Here is a 13,056-nt window from a genome sequence, read left to right on the forward strand (position 1 = left end):
GGGGGGGGAGGCGGGGGGGTGCGGAAGGAGCTGGGGCGGATGAAGGAGGGAAGGACGGAAAAACGAGGGGAAACGGGCGTCTCCTCCATGGGGACGAGGTGGGGGGGGAGCCCCCCACCCTGCCCCGCTCGCTGGCATCTCCCCCCCACCCCCACCCCGGATTTTCCTCTCTCCAACCTGGCCGAGACAAAGCGACAGTTTTGACTTCCAGCGGGGGGGGGGGGAACGCGGCACGGAGCCGCCCGGGGGGGCCTCGGCCAGAGCCGCCTTCCCGTGCCTCAGTTTCCCCGCTCGAAGCCGGGGAGAGCAGCGGCAGGGGGGAGGCGGCCGGCGGCCGGCGACGCTCGGAGCAAGGGCCCTGGCGCCGCCGGCCTCTCCGCACCGACACGGTCGTTAATTCGGTCCTGCGGGGTCCGGGAGGCGGTAATTACGGGATAAGCCGGGAACAGAAGGGAAGGGATATAAATGAGTCGTTTCTCTCGCACGTGTAATTCCTTCTAATGCATTTCACACACTTTCTGCAAAAAGCCTAAAAATACACTTGGATTATCAGGGAAAAAAAAAGAAAAGGAAAAGAAAAGAAAACCCCCTTTGCATGCAAAGCTTTGGGTTGCATCCACATCCGAAGGCGTCCAGAAGTGGGATATTTGCCTGGGAGAACCGTCCCAGCAGGGTTATTAATTCAGGCGGGGAAATAAGCCGCGCTGGCGGCTCGAGCGCGTCCCAGCTCCGGGCTCGGAGCTGCTCCCTTGCAAGGGTTGGGGCATCGCGGAGCCCCACACTCCCGGGCTGCGTCCCAGGCCAAGACGAGCCCCGTTTTTAGGTGCCCAGCACGGAGCTGAGCTACGGAAAYGCTGCGCTCGGCCTGGAGCAAGGCAGCACGGGGCGGCGGGCGCCGATCGTCTGCCCACCGCTCTGCTGGAGCCGGGATCTTCCAGGCCACCAGGCGACAACCAAAAGCAAATGGCAAATTGCAAAAGTAGAATAGAATAGAATAGAATAGAATAGAATAGAATAGAATAGAATAGAATAGAATAGAATAGAATAAAGTTAAATAAAGCCACCCGCGCCACCCCCGCCGGGTGTCCCCAGCCCCAGGCAGGACCCCGGGCGATGTGACAGTGACACCAGGGAGCACCGTGACCCTGCCACGTTCCTGAGGTTGCACCGCCCCGCTGTGGCCGAGGCCACCCCTGCAGCTGCGGCCGGGCTGGCGGCACCCATCCGCTCCCCAAGGGCCTTCGTCCCTTCGCCAAAGCCTCGGTGACCCTCGGCGTCCCCTCCAGGCTGGGCAGCGCYCACAGAGGAGCAGGGAAAGGAGCAGACGCACTCCGGGCAACGCAACGGGCTTGGTGCATCCCTGAGACTGAGCCCACAGACATGTCGGCGAAGGCTGAAATCCCTGGAGGTCCCCAGCAAGGGACCTGGGTTTTGCTACCTGAGAGGTAGCTCCTCGCCATGGCTGGGTGGACAGAGGCACATGCGAGGAGCAGGACCCTTCCCACTCGAGCCACTGGAGTCTCCCTTTGAGGGTCCACGGGAGAGGAGATCCACATCCCAGCCACCATGGGACCCTTTCCACCACCACCACCCCCAACACGCACACGGCGCCTCTGGCAGCGGGTACTCTTGACCCATCAGGTCAGGGCAAACACATGGATCATAGCTACTGGTGGATCATGATTAACGTAGTGGATCAAGGCTAATGATGGATCAAGGCTAGAGCAGTGGCCCATGGCTAATGATAGATCATGGTCAGTGATGGATCATGGTTAAGGGTAGATCATGGCTAATGGTAGACCATCGTCGGCATGGTAAATCGCAGCCAGCGATGAATCACGGCCAGGGTGACGGGTCAGGCACCTGCCCATGAGCTCAGATCCTCTCCTGATGCCAGCAGGGATTTGAAGGAGCCTGCCCTTCCCACAGGCTACAAGCATTCCCCAGCTCGGAGCAATGCGCCCTTTAGCTCTGTGTCCCATCTCCAGCAGCAACTGGTAGCCATGCTTACAAGCGACCAAAGCAGTCAACCTGGCCGTGTCCTCCCGGCAGGCCCACGCCACCCCGCTGTGCTCCCTTCCCCACCGCTCCTGGCAGGGCCGAGGCAAGGGAAGGGGTGCACAGGCAGCAGGGTTTAACCACGGCCTGCAGAGAAGGGTTGGAGTCAAAAGCATTTGGGAAACGCTTGGGAATCTGTAACCTCATACCGCCAGGGAGCACGGTGGTGGAGATAGCACCAGCGAGAGCAGATGTTAGGCTGAGAAAATTATTCCCAGACCAGYGGAGAAGCTGCTGAGATCACATTTCAGAAAAACAAACATACAAAAATCCCCACTGAACCTGGGTCCGGGCTGCAATTCAGGGCTGTCATTAGAGCTTCCCACTCTCATATCTCTCACCTGAGATACGTTTTCAATTTTAAGTAAAATTGAACTTAAAAAAAGAAAAAAAAAACATTGCTTTCATCATGTTCTGCCCCAAATCCGCAGACAACAGCAATACCATCCTGATGCTTACTTGAGCAGCTTAACTACCACGGATTAAACGAAGCGTTTAATAGCTACAACAGCTGGAAATAGGTGGGATGGGGGCAGCACGAAGCAAGTCTGTGCTCAGGTGCTGACTGTGATCACCTGGAGGTTTTTTGACCCACCCTCCTCAGCCCCTTTTCTTCTTTCTGACACCATCTGGGTGCCACAGGCTACTTCTGCAATCTCTGGGAACACTTGCAAGAGCTGTGAAGTCTCAGGGACACGGGACCTGTGTGCCACCAGAACCCTCTCGTGAACTCCAGCAGCCACCTYGCTTCAGTGCGACCACCGTGCTTATTGCATGCACATCCCAGCCGGCTTAAAAGCCAGTGGGGGGGGGGGGAAGGCGTCGGGAAGTCCAATATCATTGTATAAAAATACTGATTTTGAATGCAAACAAAAAGCACCCCCATTATACTCCAAGATCCTGAATGTTTTAATGCACTAGCCTAAAAAAATGGTTTCCTATGAAGTGTGAGCTTCTCCCTCCCCTCAATTTATTACACATTATCTTTGCACAAGTGCTTAAATGGGTATAAGCTGCCTGGATTTCCAGAATGGGTTTGGTAATATCGTTCAGAAACACATCTTTAAGGCCAAAAGGCCTCGAACTGCAACAGAGTAATAGGGAAGACCCTTTCAACCGGTAAACAAACAGAAATGGGTAGCAACAGAYCCATTTTCCCCCTGAGCAGGGGTCACAAATGGAGACCTGCAGGCATCTGTGTTGAAGTCAGCTTGGTCAATGTGTTCAGAAGTGGTCTGGCAAAGGGAATGAAAAGCAAAGAGATAAAGCTGCCTTTCCCACATTTATTTAGGGGAATAAACACAAAGCAAATGGGAAAGTTGCTTAATAGTCTCGTAACATCTAGTGACTGGGCAGTAGCTGGAGAATGAACTYGGAGCAGAGGTGTGTGAAGCGCTGCAGGCGCAGAAGAACGAGAACYCAGCACCGGGCTCCGGGCTGAAAAGTACCTCTTGGGAATGAGATCTTGGGACCCCAGAAAGTTTCCATGGAAACATCAGCTCCAGGTTCTGCTCAGTCAGAATAGCGATGTTCTTTGTCGCTTTTATCATATTTCCTCAATGCCCAGAAAGCATCATTAAGCCCCTCTAAACCTGAGGCCTCCACACCCTGAATGCAGGGTGCAGCTCCAAGGCTGCACCCAYGACCCTTTCTCTCCCTATCCCAGAACCTGAAGCAGCTATATATAAACAGCTTCCGCAYAGCCATCAATAGACTGAGACTCCTAGACTACAAAAAGGGCACAAGCAGAGGATGAGAAGCGCGCAGGAAACCTCGTAACCAGGAAAAATGATTCTTCGCCTCTCAGTAAGAGCTGCATGACTTAAAATGCYGGAAACAGTTTACAAGCAGGTGGTGCTACCTCTTGCAAGTTGTTCATCTCAAACTTACTGCCACAGGATAGATGTTGTGGGTGCCTGAAGTCTGTATGGGCTTAAAAAAAAAAAAAAGGTTTAAATAAGCTCGAAAGAAAAAAAATCCCAAGGGTTATTAAGCACGTTATCATCTACAGGCCAGTAGGTCCCAGATGCAAGGAAGACAGAAGAGACTATTGCAAAGTATTAATGGGTTTTATACTTCTCTGCAGACCTGGTACTGGCTGCTCTTCAAAACCAGACAGCAGGACCCTCGGCCCGACCGGGCCAGGCCGTCGGCCAAGCGAGAGGCGGAAGCAGCGCCGCCGCGGGAAAGCCGCTCCCTCCAAGGAGAGCGTTGCAAGTAAAGCCACGAAGCCAGATTCCAAAGTTCTGTATTTTTCAAAATAAAGATCACACGTTGTTTAGAGACAATCTACACAAGAGTTACAAAAAATAGTCGCCCAGGCATAAGCATACACAGGTTTGTTAATTATACACATATGGTTACAAGTGTGCTTGCAAAAAAGTTCATTGGAAATATACACAAGGCTCTGTAAATGTACACCGTGTAGTGTTACAATTCTATATTCAAACAAGGAAAATTGACAGTATGTTACATTCACTTACAAGTAGACAAAATGCAAAATACAGTTCATCTTCTGTACAAAAAGGGAAGGTGATTCACACTTTACAAGGTGAAAAGGGACTCTGATTGTAAGGAAAACTAGGGGGTTCTGTACTTTTGCACTCTTTTTTTTTTTCTTACTGTCACAAAATAAGCAAAACATTACTTTTTAAGATTCAAAAAAACACTATTTTGAACTGAATCATTTTGTATAACATTTAGAAAGGATCGCTACTGTTCAACTAGGTGACAAATAAAACCAAGCATTTTTCTTTTTTTAAACATTAACTAGGCTGTATAAAGAGAACATTTCCTTCAAAAGAAAAAATTTACTTCTGGTTGAAATTACAATTTACAATATACAACACTATATGCTACGACCATAAAAGGTGTGAATATACACTGAAATGCACAGGTTTTGCTAATTCTTTTTTTCTTACCAAAAAACGGGTTTATGTCGATTCAAACTTCTCCACATTTACATTACAGAGGTTTACAAATGTACAATTGTACAGTCAGAAGTATGTTCCACTACTAGGGTACATTATAGATACAGATCAGACATCAAAACAAGAAAATACTACAAATTTTTATATATGTAAAGTCTACACCAAGTATACACTATATATTTATAGAAGCAAGACCAAAGCCGAGTTGGATTTTTTTTTTCCTCATGCTAAATAATCAAATTTTGTCTTTCCATGTTAACAGAACAAACTGAGTAGGCAGTAAACAAATACACCCGCCCCCCACCCCCTTGCTTTAAAACTTTCTGGGTGTGTACGTTTTCTTCCAAAAACGACCGTTGCACTACCTCCTTCAGCATGTTATACTCAAAAACAAAACAAAACAAAAAAAGCAATTAAAAAGTTTCAAAACCTTAATTTTTTTTTAAACTGAAGCTTTAGCAAGTTGAATTTGTTTTAYTTAATGTATTTATAAACAGCGTTAAATGCGTCTTTTGTGCCATTTAACTAAAATTCAAACTTCTTGCTGACTTTTGACTAAAAGGAGAAAAACAGGTATTTGCAAAAAGAGTTGCCTGCGAGGCAGATGAATTAAAAACGTTTTTTTTTTTTCTTCAAACCAACCACCCTGAAAGTTTCCACATTTGGAATATAGATACAACAGTGAACAAAAATGTGGCCTTCCATGTACATTTGATACCTATGTACAAGTATTCTATACACCAATAAAACAGCAGGGCAATTAGTTAATTAAAAAAAATAATTAGTACATGTTATGCATAATAAAATTAAAGAAATTTACAAAGGCTTTTTTCTGTTTTTCTTTTTTTAAAGTAGTTTAAGCAACCATAAAATATTTTCTAACTGTATATTGGAATATTGTCGGTTGCTGGTTGTAAAAGCCTGACGGCCAGTGAGTTTCTCTGCAGTTCACCGTCTCAAATGATACCGTTCGGTGGTCCACAAATGGGCCCTAGGTCAACCCCGTTTTTCATGTAGTATTTCTCCAGCTTGGCCAAAATATGTTTGCCGTAGGTGTATTTACGCAGGGTGGCGATGTGAGGCCGGATCTGAAAGAAAGAAAGGAGGGGAAAAAAAAAAAAAAAAAAAAAGGAAGGAGGGGAGAAGAATTCAAGTTTAGCAACCAGAACCACAGTTGCATCAGTGCTGAGAGCTCAGGTACCTGTAAGGTCAAGGTACCTGCCACCAGCGCCACCACGCACGGAAGACCAGAATATGCTTGAGATGTTAAAGTGCCACTTGCTGTAAATCATCTTAATTACTGCAAATCAAATTAACATTCCATAACTAACATTATTTTTAGATTACTGCCAAGAAGGGACTTCTGGTCAAGCAGGTGGCATCTTCTTGAGCCATCTACTGGCATCAGCAATTCAGTTCGATCCAAGCACGTAGAGGACTACAAGGCTTTGCCCAAACGGAGGAGGCTGCAAAGACACAAGTTCTTGCTGCTCCCGCTTCCCAAGGGCACGCTGATGCTCTGCCCTCTCCTCCGCACACCCTCTGGGGCAAACGAGCCCCATGGCTTATGCAGAAAAAGCACCAGATGTGTGGTCAAGCGGCTTTTACTGAACCTGAGCAGCACTGAAAAAAAAATAAAGTCCGCTAGCACCATGCATTCAGCAGGGTCTGTTACCTCCTTCCAGGCTGTACTTTAAAGCTGCTGAAAGAGTCAGAGTTCCCAATATGAATTTCAACAGTGCATTTTAAACAGACACCAGGAAAGGCAAGTCCTAACCCTGGGCTTAAGAGCAGTTTAATTTTTGAACCTGACAATTAAAGTAGATTTTCTAAACAGATGAGATCTGTGGAAGTGAGCTTCACATGGCCATACTGTTTCAGAATAAAAGTTGCTTTCAACTCCACTACAATTACTATTACAGGAATAAAGTCATCCTTACTGGAAAAGCAGCCATACATTAAAAAACCTACCATTTTACCTGTAGTAATACCATTATGCTGCCGAAGTCCTGCCAGACAGTTGCAGAAGGTATGAGATATGAGAAATATCCCACACTGCAAGCAAGTTCCTTCAATAATATAATTACGATAGACTTTTAACTCTAAAGCAGAAACTGGAGACAGGATGACAAATTATTTTGATCGTAATGTTCAGCGCTCCCTTCTCCTCCCCTACTCCAGGGGTACATGTATCATCATTACTTGCCTATGTCCGGACTGACTGTAAAACTCTCATGGGAAAATCATCCCTAGTTCATCCCGTTTCATCATTCGGCCAGTCAGTTCTTGTTCAACTTCAAGAATCCATCTTGAAAAAAAGTCATAAATTTATGCCTTGGCCCTCCCTACATCCCATTCCCAAGAAGGTCCGAGTGCTACATTGAGATTATGGAAAAGCACTCCAGGTCCAATAGTTCTTTCTTTGTCTTCATTCCTAAGATAAAATTTTTATTGACAGAACCAACAGTTATTTTTTTAAAAAATAAAGGGTGCTGTAATAACGCAGTAAAAACCGCCTGTTTGTACTAGTAGCAATTTTTACAATCCAAAAGCAACAGTCAATACACTCAATCTTCCCAGGCTTCCATTCAGCTTGACAACATAGTTAAAATCATCATATTCAGCCAGTCTTATTTAGCTGTCATCCTAGTTCTATTTTTGACAACCACTCTGATAACCTAATTAGCATTTTACTCAAAAGACTTTGTTTGACAGGAACATGTCAGTAGAGATCATTCATATATATTTTATATATAGAGATAGCTCTAGATATAGAAGATATAGACAGAAGATTCTAGCACATACATATATGCTAGAAGAAGCATATAGATATATGATAGATTAGATATAGATAGAAGATTAGCAAAGCTACAAGTCACTCTGCTGCAGTTCAGCTGCATTTATCCCTTTGCACACATTGTTAATTATTTTTTGTAATAATTTATTTTGGATTAATACAGATTTCGAGTTGAAAGAACTTCTCTGAGTGATTCCCAAACCTAAGATAGAATTAACATCACTGCAAGAGCACTATTTCAACTGCAAATATGGTGTTTGCTAGGAACAATGTGCGTGACCCACTAACACCACTCATCCTAGGGGCTTGTGACGGTGCACTCACTCCTCTGCGACATTGCTAACCTGACTTTCCTGACCAGGGCAGTAAAGCCAGGACATGAAGTGACAGGCAGGGCTGCCTGCCCTCAGAAATGCACCAAGCAGCTCTGTGTTAGGGCTTCCGGTGTTTGCAAGAGTCTGGCTCAGCTCTGCTGAGTACATAGAACAGTTCTCATTAGCGAACAGTGTTCTCAGTGAGGGCAAGTGTGTCGTCATTGCCAGACCTCTGAAAGGCACCTTGCAAGGCACCAAACTGAGGGCGCTGCTACAGCCGAAAATCTTAGCAATTTTATTATTCACTGTGCCATGAGCACAGAATTAGGTTACTAGGTCAGAAAAGATTGCTAGAAGCAACCAACTAATTTTAAGCACAAATAGAACCTCATTATTCCACTTTTTTTGTATTTCAGCTATTGCTTTCCTGCAATTTTGAAATATCTCCGTTGCTAGGGACTTCTAATAGTGAGGCTGATTCTCTCGCGCTTGGATTCTCTCCCCAGTCAGTGGGGCAATAACACTTTTTAAAGCACAAGCCCCATATCCTTATCAACTCGCAACAGCTGCTTACCTTGTGCATGACAATCTTCCGCTGAGCTGGTTCTGCCACATCGATCATCTTCTGTACCACATAGTTGGCATACTGATCTTTCATCATGGTGTATAAGGCACTGTGAGGGCCATCATTCATAGTGCACACCTCATCGATCAACATGGCACGCTCCGTACGGGAGGCATGAGTAACGCATTTCTCCACAACGTTGCTGTAAAAAAAGGGCAACCTGTGAGCGTGCAACAATCCTATTGAGCTTTTCGTTCAATCCCAAGTTCCTCTCCTTATGTTTCTAATAAGGGCAGACCATTTGGGAACGACATATGTGCTGGCACGGAAATTCAGCAGCGTGAAACAGAAGAGCAGTCCAAGGAACATGGACGTATATGCAGTGCAAATTTTCAGATCAGGGATTTGAGGGAGAATTTGGATCAGTTCAAGTTTTATTTCACCCAAATTTGTTTGTGAATCTCTACATCGACACTGTTATTGGAGAGCCACGTCTGTTCTCACACCGCGCCCACTGCAGAAGCACACGAGCTCTTCTTCTGTTTGGCTTTTCTCAGCACAGGAGCTCAATGGCAATGGAGGTCTAAGGTTAGAACAACAGGGAAATGTGATTCAAGAACGAAAGAGCTTAGCAAAGGCAAAGAACTTCCAAAATTCCTGAACACATGAGATCACTGGTCTCTGCTCCCTGGAGATCCGAGTTCAATAGGATATGTGAAAGGAGAAGGACAGCACTGCCACCTTTATCTTCTGCACCCCTAACTGAATCATAAAATTATCGAGCGATTTGCCACAGCTAGCTCTCGGCTCAGGGGACATCTTACACTAATTAACACTCCATCTGGAAAGAAGGTTAAAACAAAGAGCAAGACCAGTCGGGAAGGAAGAATCCAAAACAACAGCATTAAGACCACACTCTTCCATTCTTGTTCATGCTATGCTTTGCTCGCATCCCGAAGTATTTTAAAGCCCTCTTTTACCGATCCCCCAAAGAAGGGAATATTTAGCCTTTAAAGAGCTCAGCCTACATATTCAATTGACTAGAAACACACACACAAAAAGGAATTTACAAATGTGTGAAGTATTACTTAATTTTTTCATCCTCTCTATCCATTAAGGTACCAGGATTTTACTTCTAGCCATGTTTGGCTTTGTAGCATCTGGAGTAACAACCTCAGACTGTTTCAGCTTCCCTGACGGGTTATTATTATACATTTATCTCAAAAAGGGCTGCATGACTTAGCCTACAGAAAGTGCAGATTCTTCTGTGAAAAAATGGAACTAAAAAGAATTATAACTACATTAATTTCCCAAGCTTTCCTGTGGCTTGACACAGCCTTCTAGAGGTAGTGAAATGCTCTACAGCATATTATTGTCCAAGCAATAGCCTCCACTTAACAAATAATTCTTGGTCAAGCTCAGGAATTTGGACTAGAACTACTCTTCGACGTTTTCACCATTCCTCATTACAAGAAAAACTTACCTTGCCAGTCACTCATCCCAGTTTTTAAGCAGTTACTTAACAGCATTCTGCTGTTAAGTAAAGAGTTACTGTCACCTCCTTTCACCTACCTACAACCCCACCCCTAAACTCTTCTGCAACACTAGCATGTATCCATGCTCCCACAGGGCGTGGAGACTTTAAGGAACAAAATTCATACCTAGCAAATTTATGTTGACTCAACACCAGCACGTTGCCTCTAATTTCTGCTACAATCTTGCTCTTATCCTCAGGCCGACCATGTTCTAGTACATGCTGGATAACATAGTTCCCATACTGATCCTGTTTTGAGAGACAGCAGAAGGGTGTGACAAAATGCGGACAGGAACCATTAGCATCAAACTAGTTCCCAACATGCATCAAGACTTATAAACTTAAAACTAGACACTAATTAAAATATCTATTGCTTAAATCACGTAAATACTTTCTACTTCTATAAAAATGTGCATTCTAGAATTCTACTGGGAGGTAAAACACTACAGTTTGGTATCAAATACAAAAGTCAAAACAACTCGCTTGAACATCAAATGTGAATACACTGCTTATTTCAAGTTTCTTTGGTTTCTCCAAGGTCTAGTACAACAAGACATGTAGTGGAGGGCTAAGGTACGGTTCTAGCTATGGGAGATGGTCCATATGCGTGTTCATATTCCAAATATGCATAATTTAGATCACAAGATGTATATTTTTTCACTTCATAATACCAAAGGCACTTTCATGCCCAATGTCTTCCCACTTGCCATGTGCTTAATACATGAGTATACAGGACAGGGCTCATCTGGTATTATATTCATCGTGCCCAAAGAGCAGAATCCTAGAAACACAAGTTTTCAGAAGGCCTGCAAGGAAGAGGGAGGGCAGGCAGGCAGGGAGATATGCATTAAAACAACGCATTTTTAAGAACTCAAATTACTAAGCATTTTCTTTTCCTAGAAGTAATCACCTCTTTACACCAAATCCCTTAGGATCCTACTTGCACTGCAGCTTCTGCAGTGAAGAATTTGGACACATACCCACTCAGTACTTAAGATGCTTTTCATAAGGGAAGTAACTACAACTTTGATGCCTTCTGGATGTTTGCACACAGCCGAAATTATTACTGATCATGTATTTCTTGTCTGCCATGTTCCTTCCCATTCCTCCTCAGAAACTGAGCTCCTATGTTTACACAACCCCAGCTAGGCTGCTGGGAGCCTTCCCAATGCAAAGTGGTAACCAAGAAACACCTCACAGCAACTGCATTTCTCAACCCCGCATTTACCTGAACAAGTTGCTCGGTGTGTTGGTGAAGCTCCTCCAAGATGGGAAGAGTCTGCTCAGGAAGACAGTGCTCCAGGATCCTCTGAATCACACGACAGCCATACGGATGGGTAGACAATGCAAAAACCTGTGTTCAAAGACAGACAAGCACAGGTAGTGACACAACTGTTAGTTTCTGTGAATCCTAGTAACCTTTTTGAATTAACCAAACACGTGGCGGTATTTCTCAGGCACGGTAGGTAATGCCAACCCCAGAATTCTTTGCTCGCAGCACTGCAGCTCTAGACAGCATAAACCAAAACTGGAAACATCTGCTCCTCACTGCCACAGGAGTGCTGGGTGATGGCAGGCATGTCTCGTCCCTATCTGTGCTTCAGCTTCTCCATTCATAAAACAGGAAACCAAATGGCAGCGTGATTCGATTAATAAGAGCATTGGGAGAGCCAAGCACTATTAGAAGCTGCGTTAAAACGCTGTTTCAGAAGTATAAATCCCACATACTGTTTGCCAGTTACATAGCTAAAGCTATGTAAGAAATAGCCTGAAACACAAAGGGTAAGAAAGAAGAAGAAGAAAAAAAAAAGAAGTTCAGAGAAGATCCTCCTCAACTATTTGGGGAACTCCTCAGCTGTGCTTAGGAGAAGTGACAGAGACCCTTCTAAAGGGTAAAATCAAATCTGCTAGTAAATGAGTAAGGTGTCACGTTCTCAACGTTACTGTGCAGCTTACCACCTAAAGTAAGCAGTCCTACTTGGCTGCTTGAAATAGCAAACTCAGGCACTGAAGCTAAACGACAGTCTACAATTTTTAATAACTGTTTCAAATGAAACGTGCAAGAAAACAGGACTTCACACGCAATTAGCTGCAGAAAAAAATACTCTGTGTGTGGCAAGTTTAAACTTTCATATGAAAGTTCAGGTGCAACTGGGACCGTTTGTCAAAGATAAATTTCAGTGTCATCAACCAAGCTCCCAGCTGAGTTGCTGCCTAGGCCGATTCCCTAATGGATGGTCCCACAGCTGACATCTAACCAGCAAATTTGCTGAGTAAGTTTCCAGCTAGGATCCTGCTTGTTTTGACATACTTGAGCAAGTCCACACTTTCACAGCTGTTCCAGGAGCAGCCAAAGTAATAAAGTCTCCTTGTTCCTGCTATAACCACCCCAGGTCCTCCTTGCACCCCCGCAGCAAAACCCTCAATACTTCAAAGCCCTCCTCCAAAGCTAATTAAGGTGAAGCTGGAAACACCCAAAACAGTTCTTTTGTAATGGAAGACAGGCCAACTACAACAAGAATAAAGTCAGCTACACAATTAAATCAATATCCAAGACATCAATTCATGAGAGGATAATTAAAAAAAAAAGAGAGAGAGAGAGTGAAGCACAGGTAACTGCCCCTTCCAAGAGGAAATTTATGTTTTGCCTTGGTTTGGGACCCTTGGGAAATAGTCTTCTAAACCATCCTCACAAGTATCTTAATGAAAACTTACTACATCCATCCCAAAACTCTGCTCAACACCACCTTTACGGTGAAGATGGATTAATGAGAAACTCGTTTCCAGCCCCTTCCTGTCAGTCCAAAATATTAGTGTTGCAGGAAAACATCTTTTTTGCAAGGCTGCTTTACTGTGAT

General features: G+C 44.7%; 1 protein-coding gene and 1 non-coding gene across 8 annotated transcripts in view; both read right to left on the reverse strand.

The window, feature by feature from the left end:
- Positions 1–4,289: 4,289 nt before the first annotated feature.
- The window catches only part of PUM1 (pumilio RNA binding family member 1), a 71,005-nt gene continuing 62,238 nt past the window's right edge, over positions 4,290–13,056 (reverse strand). For all 7 annotated transcript variants that reach the window (XM_085306221.1, XM_085306216.1, XM_085306220.1 and 4 more), the window contains exons 18-21: positions 11,427–11,552; positions 10,326–10,447; positions 8,674–8,866; positions 4,290–6,076 (exon numbers count right to left, since the gene is read on the reverse strand). In XM_085306221.1, the coding sequence (XP_085162347.1) occupies positions 5,945–6,076; positions 8,674–8,866; positions 10,326–10,447; positions 11,427–11,552 (573 nt within the window). In that variant the 3' untranslated portion in view covers positions 4,290–5,944. The remainder of the gene's footprint in view (positions 6,077–8,673; positions 8,867–10,325; positions 10,448–11,426; positions 11,553–13,056) is intronic.
- LOC146595197 (small nucleolar RNA SNORD103/SNORD85) lies at positions 8,243–8,328 on the reverse strand. The gene has a single exon (XR_014895994.1). It is a non-coding gene; the product is annotated as a small nucleolar RNA SNORD103/SNORD85 (small nucleolar RNA).

The sequence above is a fragment of the Rhea americana genome, unplaced genomic scaffold (genome assembly GCF_003343005.1).
Source record: "Rhea americana isolate MKP2758 unplaced genomic scaffold, rheAme1 scaffold_234, whole genome shotgun sequence".
Classification (NCBI taxonomy): domain Eukaryota; kingdom Metazoa; phylum Chordata; class Aves; order Rheiformes; family Rheidae; genus Rhea; species Rhea americana.